This window comes from Arachis stenosperma, chromosome 5 (assembly GCF_014773155.1).
Source record: "Arachis stenosperma cultivar V10309 chromosome 5, arast.V10309.gnm1.PFL2, whole genome shotgun sequence".
In the NCBI taxonomy this organism is placed as follows: domain Eukaryota; kingdom Viridiplantae; phylum Streptophyta; class Magnoliopsida; order Fabales; family Fabaceae; genus Arachis; species Arachis stenosperma.
This window is the reverse complement of record NC_080381.1, coordinates 139126255-139151343: the sequence shown is the minus strand read 5'-3', so window position 1 is coordinate 139151343 and position 25089 is coordinate 139126255. Positions and strand designations below refer to the sequence as shown.

The following is a 25089-nucleotide window of genomic DNA, read 5'->3' as shown; positions in this document are numbered from 1 at the left end:
CTAGTTAGAGTTGAGATATTCTCAACCCGCGGGTAGAGTAAGATTGGGTTGAGTTTATATAAAAATCTCAACCCGCAGATAAGATTAGGGTTGGATCCAAATCCTACCCTACCCTACCCATTACCACTCAATAATAGCACTGATTGAAATGGCTTTGGCTTCACCCTATTTGTAACTCTTATTCATTTTTTTATTTTTTTATTTCGTTCTCACAGTATTTCTCAATAAATAAAAAACTATTTAGAGCTTTATTATTGATTATTCGAATTCTCAACGTTTATTTAGAGTGACTGGTGAGCTAACTGATAAACTAACCAATTTATTTCTATTAATTTCCTTGTTAAATTTGCTAAATTGTCCCTAATATTTTTGAAAATTCTTCACTTTTCTATTTTTCCGTCTTTATTATTGTTATCAGTAGCTTCATTAATTTGTTAGAATTTCCTCTTCGAGTTAGACGGAAAAACTCCAAATTGAAACAAATTCAATATTAATTCATTAATTTATCATGATACATTGATAAAAGTTTTCTATTTATACTCTTAAAAGACTAAATAATTTTAAAGAGCTTAACTAGTACCTTTTCTAATATTAAATTGTAACAATACTCTCCCTTTTAAACCAACCTTATCCTCAAAGTTGATATAAGAAAATAAAAATAAGTAAATTTCTAATTACATTTATTAAATTTTTAAGTATAAATAGGACTAGTAAGTAATATTAGTAATCTATTCTAATGTAATACAATTTTGGAGTAATGATGTGGTGAATTTAGAATTTGTGGGATCAGAAGGTGTTTTTGGAAGTTTATTAATAATGTGGGATATTATGATATTTAGGTTGAGTAATTCTTATAAAGGGAAGAGATGATTGTATATAAAAGGGAAATTAACAAATAATAATTTTATTTGTGCTAGTTGCTTGGTGTATGGTACGCATACAAGGAAAGAGAAGCTTGCTATGTGAGGAGTTAAGTTTTTTATCGGAGATATGTCAGGTTCCTCTTTGCTACATGGGTGTTTTTAATGAGGTTGTGCAGTTGGAAGAAAGAAAAGGCGCTAGTGTGTTAACAGTATTATTGAACTGGTGGATATAAAGTTGAATGACCGTAAGTTTACGTGGTTCAGGAGGTCAATCATGCAGTCAAATTAATAAAATATTGGTGAATTTGGTTTTATTGTTATCATTTGGAGCACTTGGTTGAAAAGGAATAACAGAATTTTTAGGAATCAAGAATTAGGTATTGCAAAAATAGTCAGCAGGTCGATTAAGAGTTACAAAGAGTAGAGTGGTATTTGATCTTTTGGGTTGTTGATGATTTTGTCGAAGATGATTAGGAATTAATTTATTTTATCTATTTAGTACCTTTTTATTGAATCATTGATACTCTACTTTGTTGTGTTGAGCTTTTTATTTCAAAAATAAAAAATAAAAAAAATTCCATCGGGATCCCAAAGCTTGAAATAATATCCACCAAGTAGAGTATAACAACTTTGTTGATACTGGCCCAAATATTTAAACAAATAACTCTTAATAACTAGCCTCTGTATGCCTTCAGCAATAACTGTCATAGAGTTTTGGTTCATTACCAAAAATATTTTCTCACTTCAGGCTGGTGAAATTGGGCTTGCTATTGGCCCATTAAGGTCAATAGGAGTCTCCAAGGAAACATCTGCATTTGTCCTGATTCTCAGAAGTGCAACCTTGCAGCCGAGGTCTGGGTCAAATAGTAATTTTGTTTGTCTCACTTGGAGCTACACCGAATTCAATTCAAATCCTTACGTGTCTCAACCAATTTGGCAGCGCAAAGATTACTCGTTACCGAGCCTGCATCTCTGCAGAAAATGACCCGGGACTTTCTAAGGCCCAACTAAGTCAACCTGTGATCCAGTTAAAAGAAAAAATTTCAAATCCTCATGAAGAAATATAGAACCATGATAATAGAGGAATAATAGAGGTAATTCTCTCCGTACAATATTACCGTTAGCTTTGCTTCTTTCACATGACCAGTACCGGAACCCCAGTTGGGGCTCAACACAATCGTCAGCCATCGCTAGAAGAACAAGATCAGCTAAGAAGAAGTACTAAAAAGGTGCGAAAGGATACAAAGGGCTTCTCTGGGACACAAGTACTGGTTCCAAGGGAGGAAAGCTGGATGACTGAAACCACAGAAAATGGACAAAAATAGAACAAAAAAATCACTTTTGCTCAAATGGTGAAAGGAGGTACTGAAGGAGATCAAATGGAAGACGACAGTCTCAGTGAGGAGGAAGAAGAGAAAAAAACAGAAGATGGAAAAGGAGCAGCTAATGATAGCGGAAAAAAGCATAATGGAGTGGACTCCCAAAGCAGCGGAAGCAAAGGAATCAGAGTGAAAGAAGTGGAGAAGGGGCTCTATAACATTGTTATTAGTGAGTCCATAGAGAGGGAACTGTGGAAACCTTGGTGGGACCCTTTTATAGTAAAATTACTAGAAAGAAGGGTTGGATATGCAGCCATGAAAAAGAGGCTGGAAAATATGTGGAGTAAGAAAGGGAGTATAGACGTTATTGACTTGAGCAATGACTATTATCTAGTGAAATTTTACTCATCTGAAGACTTTGATTTCGCTCTACTAGAGGGACCATGGAAAATCTATGACCACTACTTAACACTGAGAATGTGGGAGCCAAACTTCAATCCTTTGGAAGCCACTATTGACAAAGTAACAGCATGGGTAAGATTGCCGGGACTGCCTATTGAATTATATGATAGAACTGTGCTGAGGCAAATTGGCAATTTAATTGGGAGAACAACAAAAGTTGATAACAACACGGCAGACATGAGCAGGGGCAAGTTTGCTAGGCTGTGCGTTGAGGTTGATCTAACCAAACCATTACTGGGGAGATATTTGATAAATGGTAGGGAGTACCACATTGAATATGAGGGTATCCACCATATTTGTTTCACCTGCGGAAGAGTAGATCATGATCAACAACACTGCCCAAACAATAAGAGAAAGGAAGAAACAACAAAAAAGCAACAAGAAAATCAAAATGCTGAATCTAATACAGGTGTACAGCAAGAAAACAACAGTAAAAAACAACAAGACCTGCAAAAAGAGAAAGCTAGCACAAGCAAGAATGACATGGGGAAGCAAGTAATTAATGAGAACAATAGTAGTTTTGGTGAATGGATGGTGGTCCAGAGGCCAAAAAGAGGAAAGAAAGCACAAAAAGAAGATGTTATCAGAAACGGAGAGGAAACAAGTAGACAAAGAGAAGTCCCACAAACAAAAAGAAACCAAGGCAGATTTGGCGTGCTACATATAAAGAAAAATCCAAAAGCCCAAGGGCAAGGAATTGAAGAACAAAGGGAACAAGAGAAATACACACAAGGGAAAAGAGAGAAGGAACAGCAAAACAAAAGCAAGACAAAAGCACAACCAGAACAAAAACAAAGTGAAAAGAGCAGTCAGCCAGCTCAAAAAGTAAAGGCCAAACAGAACAACACCAAGAACACAGAAAAGCAAGCACAAAGAAACCAAGAACCAGAGCAAAATCAAAAGGAAACAGGGGAACAAAGAGAGTCTACTACAATGCAAATTAAAAGGGTGAACCATAACCACCATGAAGAGAATTGGATGGAGGCAAAATCCTCAACTCCATCTTCTATGGAGAAAGGGATTGAACCTTCTAACCAAAACCAACAAAAGGAAGGAAGACCCCCTGACCTTATGGAAGCGGACGTAATAGAAAAAGAAGATATAGTGATGGATTCCTTGGAAAAGGAGCCAAGCATGAGGATAATTGAAGGGGTGGACTTCACCACACCAGACATGAGTATATTAGAGGATGTGGAAATGCAGATGCATTGATGCTTTCTCTTTAGCTTTAGCTTTCTACTTTCTGACTGTTGTTTGGTTTAAATAACTGGTTCTTATCTGTCTTTTCTATCATCCTTTTGTTTTAATGATTACTCTTATTTGGAATGTGCGAGGTGCGGCTAGCGAGACTTTTAGGCGCATCTTTAAAGAAATGATGAGACAACATAGACCAGACATTGCTATTCTTTTGGAAACTAAGTGCAGTGGAGACACAGCAAAAAGGGTGATTCATAACCTTGGTTTCTCTTACTCTATTTTGGAAGAAGCTCAGGGATTTGTAGGAGGCATATGGATCTGCTGGAATAGACCAGATATCAACATAACCACCATAGAAAATCATAGTCAATATTTACATGTTAAAATTCAAACTCAGAGTGAAAAGGAATGGTTCCTCACAGCAGTCTATGCCAGTCCTCAAAGCCAGAATAGAAGAGAATTATGGCCTAAAATTCTCAATATAGCTAATCAGATAATGGGAGATTGGTTGATAGCTGGTGATTTTAATGAAATTAAAGACAACTCAGAAAAAAAAGGCGGTGCTACTATTAGTAACAGAGATTGCAATGTGTTCTCCGGATGGATAAATAGATGGGGTCTAATTGATTTGGGTTTCATAGGATCTCGCTACACTTGGAGAGGACCACAATGGGAAGGACAAGATAGAGTCTTTAAAAGACTAGACAGAGCCCTCGCTAATCATTCTTGGAGGATAAGGTTTCATGAAGCCGTGGTAGAAGTTCTTGCGAGAACAGAGGGGGAGAGGCCAAGATAGACCATTCAGATTCGAAGCTATGTGGGGAATGCATCAAGATTTTCAAAACTGCCTGAATACTAGCTGGAACAAGAACAACTCTCTCTTAGGATCCTTGGTGGATCTTAAAGAAGACCTCCAGAAGTGGAATAAAGAAATTTTTGGAAATATCTTCAAGATCAAGAGAAGAATTTTGAACAGAATAAGTGGCATTCAGAGGAGTAGATCTTATGGTAACAATCGGTATTTGGACAAATTAGAGCAAGATCTCAATAAAGAGTTAGAAGACGTTCAAGATAAAGAAGAGACTTTTTGGATGCAAAAATCAAGACAACAATGGATAGTGGAAGGAGATAGGAACACCAAATATTATCATACTAAGACTGTCATTAGGAGAAGAAGGAACAAAATTCAGAAACTCAGAAGAACAGATGGAAGCTGGATAGAAGAGGATGATGAATTGAAAGAACATATCATAAACCATTTTCAAAGCATCTATCAAGAACAGGTGAGCATTAGTCCAATTGAAAACTTATATGATACTTTACCTAATTTCAGCGCTTGTGTTTACAGGAAACTCATAGCGGAGCCCACTGAAGAGGAAATAAAAAATGCTCTCTACAGTATTAGATCGTTTAAAGCACCAGAAAGTGACGGATTTCCATCTCTCATCTACAAGAATAACTGGGATTTAATGAAAGGGAAGCTATATGATTTTATCAACTGCTGCTGGCAATATCCGGATCTTATAAAGCAATGCAACAACACTCTACTAACTCTTGTGCCTAAACTTAATAGCCCGGAATTTATCTCTCAATTTCGGCCTATTGCTCTATGCAATGTGAGTTACAAAGTCTTGACCAAGATTTTGGTGGAAAGAATCAAACCGCATTTGAATGATAGAATAGCAGTCAACCAATCAAGTTTTATTCCAGGAAGGAAGATTCAGGATAATATTCTTATTGCAAAAGAGATGATGCACACCATGAGGCGCATGAAAGGAAAGAAGCAATTTATGGCCATTAAAATTGACTTCGAGAAAGCCTATGACAGACTTAACTGGAGTTTCTTGGAGAAAAGACTTCAGGAGTTTAAATTCCCGGAGCAATTAAGTAAAATCATTATGTCTTGCATTCAATCTGTCACTTATAATATCATTTGGAATGGTAGCAGAACTGAAGAATTTACTCCTAATAGAGGATTGAGGCAGGGAGACCCATTATCTCCCTATCTCTTTGTCATCTGTATGGATAAATTATCCTATTTAATTGAGAATAATGTGCAAAATAAAAATTGGAGACCCATGAAAGTTGGGAGAGAAGGACTGAACATTTCTCACCTTATGTTTGTGGATGACCTTTTACTATTTGCAGAAGCTACTAATGACCAAATAATGAATGTTATGCAAGTGATGGATAATTTTTGTAAGGCCTCAGGCCTTAAGATTAATAAGGAAAAACTTCTATAGTTTTTTCTAAAGGTGCAACTGCTACCACTAGACAGGAGATTTCCAATCTCTCAGGTTTCAAAGAGCAAAAGGATCTTGGAAGATATCTTGGAGCCCTCATCACCAACAATAGGAGGAGTACAGATAATTTTAAAGATATTTTGGGAAGAGTCCATAGCAAGCTGAAAGGGTGGAAGACTAAATGTTTGTCTTTGGCAGGGAGACTTACGCTAGCTCAAACTATTCTAAATCCAGCTTTGAACTACAATATGCAACATGAGAGGATACCCAAAGGAATATGTTTGGAGATGGAAAAGATTCAAAGAAGTTTCATCTGGGAGAGGAGCCTAACCAAAGAAGAATGCACCTGATTGGTTGGAAAACCCTCTGTCAACCGAAGCACTTGGGGGGTCTTGGATTCAGAAAACTTTCAACCATGAATGATGCGTTCATGCTCAAAATAATATGGCAAGCAATGGAAAATTCGGAAGCTCTTTGGGTGAGGGTGCTATCCCATAAATACTGTAATGGGGGAAGATTAAACAACAATGCAAATTATAAACATACGGACTCAAGTTTGTGGAAGGAGCTGAAAAAGATCTGGCCTGTTTTTCAAGAGCATTCTGTTCACTATGTTAGCAACGACTTATCCACCTATTTCTGGAGAGATCAATGGGTGGAAAGGGAAGGTATTTTAATAGAAAAGGCTATTAATCCTGTCAATGTGGATTTGGACAGTTTGTGGGAATGGACATCTACAAATGGTGAGTGGGATTTAGAAAAGCTCAGACTCCATCTACCGCAAGACAGCATTGAAAAGATATGTCACATGAGCCCTCCAAAGGAAGAAAATGAGGATGACAAGGTGGGATGGAAGCTTTCAATTGATGGAAATTTTGCAGTCAACACAACATACAAAAGTCTCTCAAACTGGCCAGAAAGGTAAAACTATTTGGACAGAGTTATGGAGTTGGAAGGACCTCAGCGAGCAAAAGTTTTCGTTTGGACAGCTATGCATAATAGAGTCATGACAAATCATAGAAAGACAAAATTATTTGGGGGAAATGGGGAATGTCAATTATGCAGAGGAGGCCAAGAAGATCTGTTGCACGCTTTAAGGGACTGTCCTAAAGTTTCTACCATATGGATAAAACTCATTAAATAACAGAAATTCCAAGATTTTTTCCATCTCGATTGGGAAAACTGGATTGAAGTCAATTTTAGGCAACAAATGGGTAATAATCAGAATTTTGAGTGGAGGGATATCTTCATTCTAGCTATCTGGAGACTTTGGTATTGGCGCAATAGAGAAATTCATGAACAAAACTACAAGAGACCACCCAACCCACAAACAGAAATCATCAAACAAGTGACTGAAATTAAAGAAGCAACGGAGAGGTCTTACAAGGTCGGTCGCATAGGAAGGAGAATAGAGAAGCATGTCAAGTGGAAGCCGCCTTCAGAGGGATGGGTGAAGTTGAACATAGACGGGGCTTCACAGAAGAACCCAGGCAGAAGTGGTTGCGGCGGTCTTCTGAGAAATAATGAAGGACGGTGGATTGCGGGTTTTTCGCATCGAACTGGAGAAGCGACGGTGTTCACAGCAGAACTATGGGGAGTGGTAAAGGGATTAGAGCTTGCATGGACGATGGGTTTCAAGAAAGTGGTCGTGGAAGTAGATGCTGCTGCGGTGGTTCAAAGACTCAATGGAGGAAAGAAATTGGCCTCCCATCCAAATCCTATAATTAGAAAAGTAAATGAGTGGAAAAGAAAGGATTGGAATATACGTTTTGTACAAATTTATAGAGAAGGCAATAGATGTGCTGATTGCCTAGCAAAAAAGAGTTTAAATTTAGATGATGAGTTTGTGTTTTGGGATTTACCTCCTTCAGATCTAGTTAGTATCCTCAGTGATGATGAAATAGGGACTACCTTACCCCGTTTAGTTTGTATTTAGGCCTTTGTTTTCTGGATTTTTATAACCCCGTTTCAATACCCAAAAAAAGAAAAGAGGAATAATAGAGGTAGTCAGGTAGGTATGTGTTGTGTAAAACCAAAAAAAATAGGATAGTGCTATGATGCTGATAGTAATTTTTTTCAATACATGATGAAATGAAGTAGCAAGAAGTAACGGTGGACGCGTGGTTCACCTGTAGCTACAATTGGGGACAACAGCTGATGCACAATAGATGGGTCACAATCATCCGTCAGTTGAAAAAAAATAGTTGGTGAGGTTTGCAGGATAAATTAATGCATCATTGAAAAATTAATTGATGGTTAAAGGAGATAATCTCTTGTGTCTTTTTTTGGGTATGGCCATACTGAACCAAAAAATGCTCTTTTGAACATAACACTCAAATTGGGCCATGAATATAAAGTTCACAAGGAGAATAAGTAATGATAAATATAATAATAATAATAATCTTATATATATATATATATATATATATATATATATAAAAGACAACTACAAATTTATTTATAAACTCTAAATACAAATTTTATTTTAATAAATACAATAAAAATTAAAATACATTAAAAAATTTTAGTATATGAATTAAAAGAAAAATTTAGTTATAACAAATTTTTTATTTTAATTTATACTAATTTATTATGTATGTATTCAATTTACTATATATATTTTGTACATAATAAATCGAAATTCGATTTATATGTAAATACCTAAAAATTGAGTTTGCTTGATTCGATTTATATAGATCTATTTAGGACATATATGAAACTAATTTCTATTTAAGACATCGGTGTAATTTTAGTCTCCAATCAATTTATTAACATAAATTATCGTTATTTTTAAATCCAATATATATATATATTAGTTTTATTTTCTCATAAATTTACTATTCTTTTTAACTTTTAATGATTCATTAATTACTTTGTATTTACTGCGGTCTTCAAATTTTTTATAAAAAATAAAAAATCAAAATCATCAAATTACAAAATACTAACAGTAATTATTTTTCCTTTTTAATTCTTGAATATAATTTTACTTTACTTAAGATAGTATATTTAATACAAAAAAATAAAGCATACCAGATAATAATATTTTAATTTTGAATATTGCATTGTTATTGTCCAAAAAAATATCATTATTAACATGGACAATAACAATGCAATATTCAAAATTAAAATATTATTATCTGGTATGCTTTATTTTTTTGTATTAAATATACTATCTTAAGTAAAGTAAAATTATATTCAAGAATTAAAAAGGAAAAATAATTACTGTTAGTATTTTGTAATTTGATGATTTTGATTTTTTATTTTTTATAAAAAATTTGAAGACCGCAGTAAATACAAAGTAATTAATGAATCATTAAAAGTTAAAAAGAATAGTAAATTTATGAGAAAATAAAACTAAAATATATATATTGGATTTAAAAATAACGATAATTTATGTTAATAAATTGATTGGAGACTAAAATTATACGGATGTCTTAAATAAAAATTAGTTTCATATATGTCCTAAATAGATCTATATAAATCGAATCAGGCAAACTCAATTTTTAGGTATTTACATATAAATTGAATTTCGATTTATTATGTACAATATATATATAATAAATTGAATACATACATAATAAATTAATATAAATTAAAATAAAAAATTTGTTATAACTAAATTTTTTTTAATTCATATATTAAAATTTTTTAATGTATTTTAATTTTTAATGTATTTATTAAAATAAAATTTTTATTTAGGGTTTATAAATAAATTCGTAGTTGTCTTTTATATATATATATATATAAGATTATTATTATTATTATTATTATTATCCTTGTGAACTTTATATTCATGGCCCAATTTGAGTGTTATGTTCAAAAGAGCATTTGTTGGTCCAGTCAGTATGGCCATACCCAAAAAAAGACACGAGAGATTATCTCCCTTAACCGACTAAAACCTCAAAGTGGTCCCTGAGATTGGGCGAGTTACTTATAATCGTCCTTAACTTTTAAAATTCTCTAATAGTATCCCTTACATTCAGCTCCGGGACCCATAGTTGCCCTTCGACCCTTTTCGGCGCACAGTCAGCAAACGGAGGGATGATCTGGCACCTCTCATGCCATGCTGGAGCCAGCAACGGCTAGCTGATGTGGCAAATCTTAATTTTCTACCCAATGTGGTCCTGGTCCTATTAAAACCCTAAAAGTTAAGAATCATTATTATAACTAGTATCTCTTCTTCCCCTCAAAATCCTAAAAGCTAAGAATTCATGGGACCAAAATTGTTTGTGGTTGATTTCAAAATGAGAGGAGAAGAAAAGATACTTTGATAGGAATTATGGGACCAGAATTGTTTGTGGTTGATTTCAAAAGGGTAGAATTTTTTTTAGCCATGTTAAGTTCAGATGAAACCGTTAAAAGGAATTTAAGTTATTTGTCTAAAGACATAATTCATGATGGGATTCATTGGTGATATTTTGATACATCTATAGACTTAACTTAGTTGAAAAAGATTTGGTGGTTGTTTTTGTTGTAGTTTCTTGTTGGGGTTGAATGGTTTATTAAGGTGCATTTTATTTGTTTTTGGCAAACACAGTTTTGAGTTGCAGGAGGCATAATGTCTGATGATATGCTTGTGCATTTCTCTTCCAATTCCTCCAACCAATCTGACCAGTCCCTTCCAACGAAGATTGCGAAGCTGGAAGCTCGAATGGTAGGCAAGGCTTCCTCCACCGCTGCTCAGCAGCCAGGTTGGTCCTCTGTCCCTTTAACTAGGAAATTTGGAGGAGCTGCTAAGGATTTAGCTGAGGCATGTAGCTCCAGTGATTCTGATGATGATGTAAGTTCCGGCTCAATTCAATGCAGTTGTTTTGATAATATATGCTTGCATAGTTGTATCATGATAGCTATTATTAGGGTATTGTGGATTGAATTGCTATCCATTGCTATAAATCAACCGTGACTGGTTGTTTCTTCCATCTATATATGGTTTTGGATGATTCGATGCGATTGATGTATGTGTTTTATAAGTGGTGTTCATAAGTTGTTTAATGTCTATGCATTAGAAGATTGTCAAATTTTTTTTGCATACTAATGATCTAGAATGATTGTAGATCTATGGATCTGTATTAATTCAATGAGTTCGGAGTTAATCAAATTGTCCTTACCTTTATATCTTTGTTCTAGAATGGTGAAGAATTCTTAATACAAGCCAACACGGAGAAGCGGCTAAAACTTCAAGAAGATGACAACTCTAATGTTTTTGAACATCTCGAGGTTTATTTTTATCCTGACAACTTGGTTTATTTAGTAGGGCAGTAGCTACAACTCATATTGTGAATTCCCAAACTCAACTGGATAGAATGCTTCCTCTTTTGCTTACTTTTTAATATTATTCTTTTTTTTATCTTTTCGAACTACTATCTTGAGAACTTATCGCTCATAAGAATTAGTAGTCTTGTGTCAGTTTGTTGTCTCCAACCGACATTATTTACATTATCAGGTTATGACTGATGGAAGACAAACTAGTTCAGAGCCCGTCGAGATAAAAATAAGTAACGATGTGAATAGAAAGAAACATGGCCGTGGACGAGGCAACTCTGGTTCAGGAAGGGGCCGGGGTTCTAGATCTAATGATCAGACCAGAACAAAAGTACCTCCTCCAACTGCTTTGAATTTTGCTTCAGAGTTTCGATGGAATTTCTGTTAAATCACAATGGTGGACCAGAATTATGGGAAGAAAGAGAGGGGAAGAAGAGATACTAGTTATAATAATGATTATTAGCTTTTAGGGTTTTAATGAGACCAGGACCACATTGGGTAGAAAATTAAGATTTGCCACATCAGCTAGTCGTTGCTGGCTCCAGCATGGCATGGGAGGTGCCAGATCATCCTTCCGTTTGCTGATTATGCGCCGAAAAGGGTCGAAGGACAACTATGGGTCCCGGAGCTGAATGTGAGGGATACTGTTAGGAAATTTTGAAAGTCAAGGACGATTATGAGTAACTCGCCCAATCTCAGGGACCACTTTGGAGTTTTAGTCCCCTTAACCATTAATTAATTTTTCAATGATGCATTAATTTATCCTGCAAACCTCACCAACTATTTTTTTCTAACTGACAGATAATTGTGACCCATCTGTTGTGCATCAGCTGTTGTCCCCAATTGTAGCTACAAGTGAACCTCGCGTCCACCGTTCCTTCTTGTCACTTCATTTCATCATGTATCAAAAAAAATTACTATCAGCACCGTAGCACTATAATAATAATAATAAAAGAAGTGCAACCCTTTCAAGCAAACCAACATGAAGCTCCTGCAACATTCTGCCACTCGCACCGCCCTCGTTCATCGTCTCCGTCACCGCAGTCCCCTTTTCCTCAGTAGAGGTGCCGACCTCGGCACTGCTCCTGTCATCGTCGTCGATGTCACCCCGCGGAAAGCCGCTCTGCCGAAGACCCCATGATAAAAGCGGTTCTGCTTGAATCTTTGAAAGTTGTTCTAATTTCCTCACTATTGTTGCGATTTGCTACTTTCTTTGCAACGAGCGTACTTGATTTTCTGGATTTAGAGTTATTTTTTATTGAATTTCTGGATTTGAATTTTGAATTCCTGCTTGATCTGCAATTTCTGTTGATTCTTCTTGTTGCTGTTGTGGTTGAAATTCAAAATTGAAATCTGATTCTTCTTCTTCATCATCAATTTCATATTCTGGACTTGATGATTTGTGAACTGATCTTGTGAAATTGAATTTGTGATCTGTTGTTGGATTTGTTGCTAAATTGCTTGTTGAATCTGAATTTGCATCGATTTGGCCTCTCTTTTCTTGAATTTCTGTTGATGCTGCTGCAATTTCTTGTTCTGTTGATAGCTGAGATTTGGTTGCTTCTTGATCGATTTGTGGCTGTTGCTGTTGTTGCCTTAGTCTAGCTTTAATCTCTTCCCACTCAATTTTCCATTCTGCAACTTCATTCCAGCAAATTTCTGGCAAGATTGAACGCATATTCGGTTGGTAGCGATGATAGAATGAGATTTCGAATGTTCCCAAATTGGCAAATGGATTGAGCGCCTTCCATAACTGAAACCATCTCAGAGCTTTCCCTTTCAAACCTTTTCCCACCTCTATGAATCTCTGCTCCTCAATTGTTTTTCTAGCGTTCCAGTATTGCACAGTACATATTGTCCACCAATGTTAGAACCCCTCTTCGAGTTAGGGAGAGAAACTCCAAATTGAACCAAGTTCAGTATCAATTCATTAATTCCTTAAGATACATTGATGAAAGTCTCTTACATGTACTCTTAAAAGACTAATTCTTATGGGCTTAACTAGTACCTTTCCTAATATTAAATCGTAACATAATTCCTTTTGTTTTGTCTGTGTTCTTTCCTTCTTGTTCTGCTTTTCATTCTTGGTGCCCTTCTGGTAGTTATCTAGTAGAATTGTTGGCATATGCATTTACTTCCAAATCTTCCTCAGAGGATTCATCTTTGTTCAGAATCTCAAATTTTGAAGCATAATTTTTCTTTGGTGCATAATTATTACTGCTGTGGTTCTGCTCCGACTGACTAAGCCCAGCAGCACGCTGCTATCATGGTGGTTGTTCCGGCTTTCCTTAGCAGCTCCTCCCTTAGCATTTTCATCCACTTCACTGGTTTTGATGGACACCTTGGTATTCACTTTGGATTCCTTTCCCAAGGCATAAAACGCAGGCACCAGCTTCTTTCTCAGTTCTACTTCCACACAAATTCGAACAAAACTTTCTTCATTAACTCTTAGCATAGTTCCAAGCGTCTTCTCTACCTTCCATTAGAAATATTGCAACTTTCTGAACTTCAATTTCCTGGGAGATAAACAAGGGTTTCATCTTTGAATGTGGAAGTAGTAATCCCTGTCATCCATGGACCATTGATCAAAGCATGAGCATGATCATCATAACTTGAAAAGTAAACTAGGAAGAAACCTCCTTCCAAATCCATAACACGAATGGCTTCCTTCTTCATCCATCTTTCCATAGCCTGTAGATTAATCCTTTTTAAGAGATATGATTTTTTATTTTAAATTTAAAAGAATGAAGATTTAAAATGCCAAATGTGAAAATAATTTTTATAATTTAATAACCGAAAAAGGCTGATTCATATTGATTACCTAGTTGTACGGAATATAAAATACTAGCTAACAAATACAAGTTTGTGCTGTGTAAGGAAGTAATATAAGTATAACGATAAATAAAAGAAACTCTAGGCTTATGTGATCTTTTCTCCTATTTTTTCTACAGTTTGCATATCACCTGAGATTAACATAGTTATAAACCTATTTCATTATGTGAATTCTATCCAACCTCCTCTAAAATAACATGTAACTTACTTTTTTTAATGTGTCAAATTTTAATTGGTCATCATCTTAACCATAATTAGATTATTTTGTAATTTATTATTTGAGATGGTATTCATATAATTTCTTAAAATATCAAAACACCACTTCCATTAATTGAAGCAACTTTTTGCTCCTCCATTCTTTCTTCATCGCGTAGCTTCTGTCCTTCCATACATCACCGTCGCTGTCGTGACAAGAAGCGCCAACGTCGTCGTCATCATTTCTTAACAACGTTGTTAAATTCTTGTCATCCGTAACTTTGCCGTCCTTGCTAATATAGCCAGTATTGGCTTTATCGTTATCTCTTATCCTCTCACTCGAAGCTTCTTTCCGCAGTAATTAATGGTTAATTTGGTTATTAAATTTTTTTATTAAAAAAATATATTTTTATTTAATTACATGATAGAACATATACTCATGTAATATAATAAAATAAAATTTATTCAGAGTACTTAAAAGTATAATTAAAACCAGGAACATATAAATATAATAATAAAATTTGTATTTTAAATAAGTAAACATATCTTTTATGATACATAAATTATTAAAAAAATAAATAAACGGTTAAAATTAATAACAATCCAACTTTCTTACAAGTATTTTTTATAGTATTTTTATTCTTTTAAATTTTAATTTATTAGTACTTCATTATTTACTTAATAATTACACAAATTATTTTCATAAAAAATTATTTTTTGTATTATCCTAAAGAAGAGACTAATATAATAGTTTAAAAAATAATGTAAAAATAATTTTTAAATAAAAAATAGTTAATATTAAAATTTTTAAATGTAAAAATAAATTATATAAATATTTAAAAAATAAATATAAAATACATGCCTAAAATAAATAAAACAGACAAAAATAATTTTTTATTTCTCAAGAGTACTTCTATTTATATGTTTCATTTATTTTAGACATGTATTTTATATTTATCTTTTAAATATTTATACAATTTATTTTTGTATTTAAAAATTTTAATATTAAATATTTTTTATTTAAAATATTATTTTTACGTTATTTTTTTAAATTGTTATATTAGTCTTCTTTTTAAGATATTAAAAAAATAATATCTCATAAAAATAATTTATTTAATCATTAATTAAATAATAAAGTACTAATAAATTAAAAACTAAAAGAATAAGATATTATAAAAAATATGGTAAGAAAGTTAGATTTTATTATTTTAAATTTTTGTTATTAATTCTAACAATTTATTCAATTTTTTTAAATAATTTATGTATGATAAAGCATATATTTACTTGTTTAGAGTACAAATTTTACTATTATATTTATATGTTCATGATTTTAATTATATTTTAAGTATTCTAAATAAATTTATTTTATTATATTATATTTTATATATAAATATATGTTCTATTATGTAATTAAATAAAGATATTTTTTTAAGTCACCAAAAAAATAAAGATATTTTTTTAATAAAAAATGTAATAACTAAACTAACCATTAATTATGTTAGTAAGGTGGGATCCACGGCAAAAAGAGGGAATTCAACGACGTAACTAAAGAATGATGCACTCTAAAAAGAGAGATTGCGTGAGAGGGCTAGATGACGACGACGTCAGCGCTTCTTATCACGGCGACGGCGATGACGTCGTCGGCGATGCTTGAAAGGATCGAAGGTGCGCGATGAAGAAAGAATTGAGGAATATAATGGAAATGTGCTTCAATTAACGGAAGTGAGATTTTGATATTTTAAGAAATTATATCATTACCATCTCAAATAATAAATTACAAAATAACCCAATTATGGTTAAGATAATGACCAATTAAAATTTGACACATGACATGTTATTTTGAAAGGGGTTGGGTAGGATTCACCATTTTATTATAGTGATAGCGACATAATTAATAGTGTATGGAAATATAAATATTTAAAAATATACATATAAAAATAAATATGAAATTTAATTTATTTATTTAGAAAAAAATGTTTGGTACACATCATATGAATTCCAAATTCAGTAATTTTGATGGGATATTGTAGCAAGATGAAGAAAACATATTTATCGTCTTCAATGTAATTTTAAACTTTTTAAGTGATTGTAACTTTGTAAGTTTGAAACACACTTAGACTTTAATGTGTTCTTACTTATTTCGTGCTGCTTCCAACTAACAGGTCCATGCGCATTTTTAACAATTTCACGGGTGCTTGTTGCAACTTGCAAGTACTAAAGTTTGAGTAATGATTAGAAGTTCTAATCTATTCTATTAATTAGTTTTTTAATATTTAAATATATATTTTTTAAAGCATTAGATTAAAAGTTTAATTTACTTTTTGTATTTGATGCAACTCAAATTGTTGCAGATTAAACTATCATTGTAAAATTTTTGTATTTATTTTTTCAATTAAAAAAATAAATTAAATAGGTAAAATATCAAAAGATTATAATTTTTATAAAATCTGTTAACTTATTTAAAATTATAATATTAAAAAATAATTTTTTTAGTGAATTTAGTAAATTTTTAATAATAAAAATAAAAAAATGAGAAGTTGCAATTTAGATATTTTTTTAAAGATTTTGTTTTCTTAAAAAAATATTTTTTACATAACAAATAAATAAACAAATATTTTTATATTATTATGTCCAAACATAATTAATAAATAAAAAGAAAAATAAGATATCTAAATATAAAATTATTTTTATTTTTTATAAGATTTTTTAAAAAAAAATATGTCCAAATATAATTAATAAATAAATAAATATTTTTACAATGAGATATCTAAATATAAAATTAATTTTATTTTCTTATAAGATCTTTAAAAAATTAATTTTAAAAAAAATCTTTCTTGAAAGAAATCTATCTAAACAAGCCCTAATATATATAGAGGTTTTGTTCAGTAACTAGCAAAAAGAAACCCTGGTTTAGGCGTCTCTTCTGAGATCTGAATCATGGGTGAGATTGATCGATGGGCAGACATCCATCCAGACATATTGAACGAAATTACAAAGCGGTTCCATTCCTACGACGACCACATCCCACTTCCACTGGTTTGCAAGGAATGGAACCTCAAACTTGTAAGCAACGAAATTCCGTGGTTACTGTTACCTGAAGAAACTTTCAAGGCTAGTTTTGATGAAGAGGAGGAGATCTACAGTCTGATGCATTTACCTGTTACCGATGAAGACACACTTGAGACTAAGGTTCTTGAAGAGAAGGGAGTCTACCATGCCATGCTGCCAGGTATGCAGATGCTGGACATCCTCATTCGTGGTTCCTGTTATGGATGGTTGATCACCCTAACAATATCCGAAGGTATGATGCAAATGTTAAACCCATTTACAAAGATGCATTTCGATCTTCCTCCACTGTCAACTTTTCCCAATATAGTTGAGTATAATCCTGGAGACGATGAATATATTTTTTGGGATTTTCGCGACAAAATCTCTAGCCTAGACCGCGATGGTATGCACAAGATCCAAGTTTGGAAGGTGGTCATAAATTCAGCTCCTAACAATGATAACAAAGATTTTATGGCGGTGGCTATATATGGACAGCTCAAAAGATTAGCCTTTTACAAACCTAACAATAAGAGATGGTCAGACTTCACAAGAAACATAGACTTCGAAGATGTCATATTTTTTAAAGAGAAGATATATGCAGTAGACTATGATGGCCAGCTATACGAATTTGATACAAACACAGAATCAGGGACTATGGGAGGAATCTACGCTGCACCTCCGACTGGGTTTACCGCATCCACTTTTCAGCTGAAGTATCTGATTGGATGTGACAATGGAAACATACTGATGTTGGTAAGACATTTTGGTACATTGAGGGGCACAGAGAAGGAACTCGAGACAAAGAAATTTGATATCTATGAATTGAGAAAAGGTTCCAAAAAATGGTCAAGATTACATAGTTTAGGGAATTTCATAGTTTTGATCGGACTCAATTCCAGCGTCCAGATGTTACCTACCAATTTTCTAGGTAAAGGAAATCAAATTTACTACACGGATGACTTAATAGAGCTGAAATCAACAGACATTCCTTCCACACGTGACATTGGCATCTTCGACTTGAAGGATAAAAGTTTTCGAAGAATATTACGGGATGTCAAGTTTTTCTGTCCTCCTGTTTGGTGTTATCCCAATAAACATCTCTAGATTTTTTAGTGTCTCTCTTCTCTCATGTAGTTACTCTTGTTATTCAGTTTTTTGGAATTAACTAGTGTATGTTGACTAATACATAAAATTATATAAAATTTTTTTATTAAATATTAAATAAAAAATATATATAGTAATTATTATAAATATTTTATAATTTAAAAATATTAAAAATAATTAATATTTGTTTTAATCAATTTAAATTGGTTGAATGGTCATTTTATTTGTCCGTTTAAACAAATATTTGGAATTCGAGTCTCATATTGTGTGTATAACAATCCATTAATTAACGGCAAACCCTTAATAAATAGAGTATCAATATGTGGTGGATTAATTCTCGACTTGTCGAGTTAAAAAATCTGTAGAAAAAAATTGTATTGGTCTTTAAAATAGATTAATTTCTCATTAATAGCAATACTTATAAGCTTTTGTCTTTGTTGAAATTTACGTGAGACAATTTTATTTGTTGATATCGTATTATTTTTTAAGTCAAAATAATATGATCAACATTGTTACTTGTTGAAAGTTCACTTTTGATGAAATGATTTTTAAATTTTTTAATTTATAAACTTATATCATTACAAAAGTTATTAGATCGATTAATATTTCTTGGTAATATAATGTACCGAAACACTATTGTTGAGTATTAATAAGTGTGAAAAAAAACTAATAACAACTTTTGTTATTCAATATATAATTTATTCTATTGAAAAATAAATTAATATTTCTTGAACTAGTAAATACATTTCCTTCTAATTTCTTACACTATTTTTTTGACAATATTTGCCATTAAAAAATAGCAAATGACCATATTATCCTACAATATGTATGATGTATAAAATAATTTTTTATCTTAAAATTAATTATAGTTAATGAGATAAAATTTAAAATATTTTTTATTTTTTTACTCAAATATAAATTTAAATTTAGAATTGATTAACAACTCATCCTTTTTTAATTTCAATAACAAAAATAAAATTGGTTAGATACAAAATATTCAACATTTAATAATTTCAATCATTTAAATTTTAGTTACCAAAAATTGGATTGAAAATTAATTATAAACTTAATAATCGATAATATATATTATATTAGTACATAAATAATAATATTTAATGTATTAATTATTTATTTTTTTGATAGAACTAATGTATAATCTATTGAGGATTGATTTATTATCCAAAATTTTTTCATAAATTTTGTAATATGTAAAAATAATGATCTTATTTTTTATTATTATTTAAAAATTACTCATAATTTTTTAATTATGTAATTAACTTAATTAATAACTTTTATTATTTCTTTTATATTAAAAGAATATCAATTTATACTATTTACATATTTTTCACTGTTAATAAATAAGTAGATATTTATACTACTATACTTATTATCTTAGATGATGACTTAAGTTATTTATTTTATACGTTAAATAATATTTTGAATGTTAAATTCATTAAATATTAAGATGAAAAAATTGTTCAATAAATTATATAAATAGTCATTACAGAAAAAAAATTATTTATTATAAATAATAATTTTTGATATATGTAGTGTCATGTATATATTAGGATTATCTATTTTAATTATGTGAGTGATTATTGTTATTTTTATTTTTTTTGTTATATTAGTAAATAATATTTGAAACTAAAAAAATAATTTATTTTTTAATTTGAATTAAAAAATTTTTGTAAATATATTCAACTTTTACATATACTAAGTGTTATAATATTAAATAGTATAGTATTTGTTATAATAATGACTCAAAATATTAATTTAAGATATATTTGGGTCTAGTGAGACCTGAATGTAAGTAAAGTAAGATCAACCTTAAAGGCCAATTGTTAGGTTCCAAATCCAACTTAGGTCTATTACCTTAAAGGTCATCCAATGCAGATGAAGTCCACGTGTCCCCTCTCAAATCAGCTTAGATTGGATCTCCGTTGCTAGTTAGGTATGATAATGGGTACTCATGAGAGTGTGACAAGAAAGAATTCAAATTGGAGGCAAGAATTAGGGTAACTAAATTCAAGAAATGGATTTATTTATATATAAATTACGATAAGTTAGTAATTTTATATTCACGTGTATTTAATAAGTTTTATGGGACAGGTACTTGTGTCCGTGTTTCCATTAGGGGTGAAAAACGGGGAAACCCACCCTGTCCTGCCAAAAGTCCGTCATCTGGCGGATTGGACCGCTCCGCCTAGTGAGGCGGTCCTAAATTCTTCCTCCGCCCTGCCTAACGGTAGGCTGGCGGATTAGCGGGCCAAGCCCGCCAAATCTTTTTTTTTATAAATCATTAAATATTAAACAATATATATAATTTCACAGCCATTTCAATAAATTTATAATTTCTAAAGATATAAAAAAATATAATTTCTAAATTCACAAATATTAAAGTCTTTATAATTATAAATATATAATAAACATAATTATAAACTAAATTTTTTAAAACAAAATAATAAAACTAGCATTGTCCAAAACAAAACAAATATTGTCCAAAAAATATAATTAAACATTTTCAAATTTATAATCAATCAAATATAAAACATAATCCAAAATATAACTTAGAATATCTTCGATTATCATTTTTATCCTCTTGTAGATCAATAACATCACTGAATTTTGTAAAAAAATGGCCTTGACAAAAACTGCTTGGCCCGGCAGAAAAGCTTGTCCGCCTCACCCACCGAAATCTGCCAAAACCCACGAATTATATATATTTTTTATTTTATAGAAATTTATAATTTTTTTATCGGTGATGTTAGTAGTTATAGAAAAATTTTTACTTTCAAATAAACTTATAAAAAAATTAGAAACAAAATTAGTTGCAATTTTTTATATAATTTATTTAATTTTTAGTTTAAATTAAAATTAAATTATATATTTGTTTGTTTATTCTAATAATTGTATATATAATAGATAATATATTTAACTATCACTACAAGTTTACAACAGACACGGACCATACCGGCCAAAAATTGCCAGCCGCTCAACTCACCGCCGCAAAACATGTCTGCAGAAGCACCAACCCTTCATGTGCCGCACCATCCGTGGCGACTGCATCAAGAAATGCCGCTAATTTGGATCCTTATCATAATTCAATTTTTATTTTGCCTTCTTTTTAATCTTATAACCAATAATTTCCCCCAATATTGCAGAAACCTGCGAAGTGAGATTGGTAGCGCACGAAACCATGGCACTGCTGCTCCACGGTTTGTCGCTGATCCATCTTCCTCTGTCTAGCGTCGTGTTTTCGACTCTCCTCCACAGTGCCTGAAATCCATACTCCCTCATCCACGGTGCGTGAAATCCCTAATCTCCTATCCACCCTGCGCCTCTGTGTGGTTGTGGAGTCGCGCGGCTGCCCTCCGTCCTTCTCTTACCGGCGTCGAACTTTCCCATCTCCTCCATGGTGTGTGAAGCCCTTAAACCCTCCTCCCCCTGCGCCAATCTGAGCTATCGCGGCCTCTCCCCTCACTGGTTCGTTCTTCTACATTGATCTTTCTTTCTTACTTTCATTCTTGGTTCAGAATTTTGATTCACGTTATTTTGATTCAGAATTTGTCTAATCTTCTTTTAATTGGGGTTAATTGTTGCTATTTAGAGTTAGGGATTTGAAGGTACTACTTTTTTTATTTATTGTGTGCTTTATATTGAAATTGATAGTTAGAGTAAATAAATGAAAAAAGTTATTTGATTGATTCAGTTTGATTTAGTTTTAATAATATTATGGATGTAACTGTTTGAAATAAGGTCCCCAACCATCCTTTTCCTGGGACTCTGTTACACACTTAACATTATCAATTGAGAGCCTTAAGGTTCAGCTCAGCTTAATTTCAGTCGAATCATGTGCATCGATTGTCTTCATTCCCTGCTTTATTAGAGTTTTTCCATAAAGTTAGAAAATAGAAATAGCTTAACTCTAGTACTAATAACTAGCTATCTACCATATATCAGGATCAGAACGTCTAAGTTATTGAGTCTGATGAAAGTTATTTGCTTAATTAATTTTATTGCTTATTCTATCTTCTTGTTAATTTATTATCGATTGATTGAATCTCTCAATGGATGAAAAACAAAAAGAAAAATAAATATTTAACAAAGGCACATGAAAGATCCTAAATAGCATCAAATATAATGTAAGAGAACATGTGCAGAAGAAACATACATAAATTCAAATACTTCTCTTCATATAGGAATTTCAGTGAATAACTACAATTATATAAACATGAATAAGAATAGTATTGTTATCATTTTATTGTTGTTCTTACCAAACTTCTATCGTGCTACAAAATATATTTAAAGCTAGTCCTTGGACTAATAGCTCGCTCTATATATACTCAATTTACTCAGTTTGTTATTAATAGAAAAAGACTTAACTTTGTTATCAAAAGGACAATTTAATTTCTTCTCCTTTAACCTGTTATTAGATACACTAGGTGCTTGTGCTGTCTTAACCTTGTATATGAAAAAATTTAAAAAGTAAAAAGGTTCTTTATATACATTTTCTTTTTGGTTTGATTTGTTCTGAATTTTCTTTTTATGCACTTTAAATTTGGTTTTGCTCATTTTTTGTACCCAGTAAACTAGGGACAATTTAATTTCTTCTCCTTTAACCTGTTATTAGATACACTAGGAACAGGGACCTTTTCTTTTTTCGTCCTGTCTCTGTCTCTATTGTCTCAATGTTTCTGAATATTTTGTCCTAAGACACTTATCAAACACAATTTAGAATTTATATTACCCCTTTTGCCATCCCAATCTTTAGAAAGAACTCATTTGTCTTGGCTGTGAATTATAGTATATACTTTAAGGGAGTGAGTGGAAATTACATATATGAGATGAGCACTACTTCCTGTTTTTTTTTTTCTCATAAATTTTCTATATGTTGGAAACCTATGTTTATAGGAACTTAAGATTAGATTTGGAGTATCTCTGAAAAAGTTATTTTGATATTCTAAGTTCTAAGATGTTAACTTTGGATTTGCGGATATTCACTTGATCTCCTGTGTTGTGTAGGTATATATGCATGTTTTTAGGAAACTTTCTTTCAGAATTTGGCCATGGCATGTGTTAGAAATGATTGGAAAATGATGTAAATCTCTTGGTTTGATTGATGTTTCTATTTCAAACCCTTAAGTTCTAATGACGATATTAAGTTATGTTCATGCTATTATAATGCTATGATGTTGAGGTCTTATGATTACAAGATGGGGATAACTATAGATTATAGCTATAAAATTTTTCAGATGAACTAAGTCTTAATAGTCCTACCTTTATATGCCTGATTATCAACTAATAAATTTTTAGTTAATTTTTTTTATTATTTAAGAGAATGCAGGTTCCTTCATTTTTTCTATTATTATTATTATGCAATTTGATTGTGCGCCTTTGACAGGTTGCGGATTATAGCAATGTCAGTCGTGCCGGTTGATAGCATCCCTTCGTTGAATAGTGATCTCTTCTACGACATATTACGACGTCTTGATGGCCCTACCCTAGCTAGTGCAGCATGTACCTGTGCAGCGTTTTGTTCCATTTCAAAAGAAGAAAGTTTGTGGGAAAATGTGTGTTCATCTGTGTGGCCTGCAACCAACAGGAAAGATATCAAAAGCTTAATATCATCCATGGGGGGATTCAGAAAGTTTTATGCGGATTGTTTCCCACTTATAGTAAACAAGGAAGTCGCGGATTATCAAGAGAAGAACTTTCTTGAGTACCCGGATGATTGGACCGAGGCAGAATACTATGGTGATATGAGTGAGTTCAAAAGCCTCTCTCCATCGGATTTCATCTCTGTAGTCGACATTAGATTTAAAGATAAGGCAATCTGCTCGAAAGTTCAATGGGGTGTCGGAGTTCCAAATGCTAATGGATATGATGGTTGGTTCTACAACTGCCCCTTTAGGATTGATCTCCTCACATATGTCGGAGTTCCAAATGCATTTTATAAGAAATTAAATGACTCCTCACACTGATTAAGTTTATAGACAGTACTTTAACATATATGTTTTGAAAGAAACTATTAAATTTTATATAATTGAATTTTCATATAATTTTATAGATAATTTATTTAAATTTAAATTTTCATAAATTAGTTTATTTTTGTTAAAATGAATTACGCAATAAAAATTTTATATATTAAAGTAAAAAATAATCTATTTATAAGTAAAAAATTAAAAAATTATTTTTAAAAATTGAATATGCAGATAATAAAAATAAATTATAATTTATAAAAATTATTTCTAAAATTTATTATAATAAATAGTAAAATTGCAAAAGTCATGTATCTATATACATTAAATTATATTAAATTATAAGATATTTATATATTTAATCAATTTAATTAATTAGTTGTAATGGATTTGATTTAATAATTTTAAAAAAATTAAATAATTTTTTTTAAAATATTTCAATCTAAATAATGTAGATTGAAAATAGAAAAAATATAACTAATTATATAATACAACATAATATTCGTAGAAGTTTGTTTTATAGCAGATTTAATGCTAAGATATTTATCATCATTTGTGGTATAATCTAATTTCACAATTATTCAAA

The 25089-nt window shown here is 31.7% G+C and overlaps 5 protein-coding genes across 5 annotated transcripts; all 5 read left to right on the top strand.

Moving 5' to 3' along the window:
• Positions 1-2212: 2212 nt before the first annotated feature.
• LOC130981534 (uncharacterized) lies at positions 2213-3856 on the top strand. Its single transcript, XM_057905119.1, has one exon. The coding sequence runs from the start codon at positions 2213-2215 to the stop codon at positions 3854-3856; it is 1644 nt and encodes a 547-aa protein (XP_057761102.1).
• Positions 3857-4016: 160 nt separating this feature from the next.
• Positions 4017-4637, top strand: LOC130981532 (uncharacterized). Its single transcript, XM_057905118.1, has one exon. It carries the CDS (start codon positions 4017-4019, stop codon positions 4635-4637), a length of 621 nt encoding a protein of 206 aa, XP_057761101.1.
• A 5800-nt stretch (positions 4638-10437) lies between these two features.
• Positions 10438-12139, top strand: LOC130982823 (serine/threonine-protein kinase TOUSLED-like). The gene is made up of 3 exons (XM_057906930.1): positions 10438-10864; positions 11212-11301; positions 11528-12139. Exons 1-3 carry the CDS (start codon positions 10643-10645, stop codon positions 11732-11734), a joined length of 519 nt encoding a protein of 172 aa, XP_057762913.1. The 5' UTR covers positions 10438-10642; the 3' UTR covers positions 11735-12139.
• Positions 12140-17310: 5171 nt separating this feature from the next.
• Positions 17311-18525, top strand: LOC130981531 (uncharacterized). Its single transcript, XM_057905117.1, has one exon. The coding sequence runs from the start codon at positions 17311-17313 to the stop codon at positions 18523-18525; it is 1215 nt and encodes a 404-aa protein (XP_057761100.1).
• A 2959-nt stretch (positions 18526-21484) lies between these two features.
• On the top strand, positions 21485-24584 carry LOC130979800 (F-box protein At2g27310-like). The gene is made up of 2 exons (XM_057903347.1): positions 21485-22008; positions 23927-24584. Exons 1-2 carry the CDS (start codon positions 21938-21940, stop codon positions 24504-24506), a joined length of 651 nt encoding a protein of 216 aa, XP_057759330.1. The 5' UTR covers positions 21485-21937; the 3' UTR covers positions 24507-24584.
• Positions 24585-25089: the final 505 nt, after the last annotated feature.

Coding starts and splice junctions, on each gene's coding strand:
- LOC130981534 (XM_057905119.1), top strand. CDS start 2,213: ATGGTGAAAGGAGGTACTGAAGGAGATCAAATGGAAGACGACAGTCTC.
- LOC130981532 (XM_057905118.1), top strand. CDS start 4,017: ATGATGAGACAACATAGACCAGACATTGCTATTCTTTTGGAAACTAAG.
- LOC130982823 (XM_057906930.1), top strand. CDS start 10,643: ATGTCTGATGATATGCTTGTGCATTTCTCTTCCAATTCCTCCAACCAA. Junction 10,865..11,211: donor CCAGTGATTCTGATGATGAT/GTAAGTTCCGGC, acceptor TCTTTGTTCTAG/AATGGTGAAGAATTCTTAAT. Junction 11,302..11,527: donor ATGTTTTTGAACATCTCGAG/GTTTATTTTTAT, acceptor TTACATTATCAG/GTTATGACTGATGGAAGACA.
- LOC130981531 (XM_057905117.1), top strand. CDS start 17,311: ATGGGTGAGATTGATCGATGGGCAGACATCCATCCAGACATATTGAAC.
- LOC130979800 (XM_057903347.1), top strand. CDS start 21,938: ATGGTGTGTGAAGCCCTTAAACCCTCCTCCCCCTGCGCCAATCTGAGC. Junction 22,009..23,926: donor CGCGGCCTCTCCCCTCACTG/GTTCGTTCTTCT, acceptor CGCCTTTGACAG/GTTGCGGATTATAGCAATGT.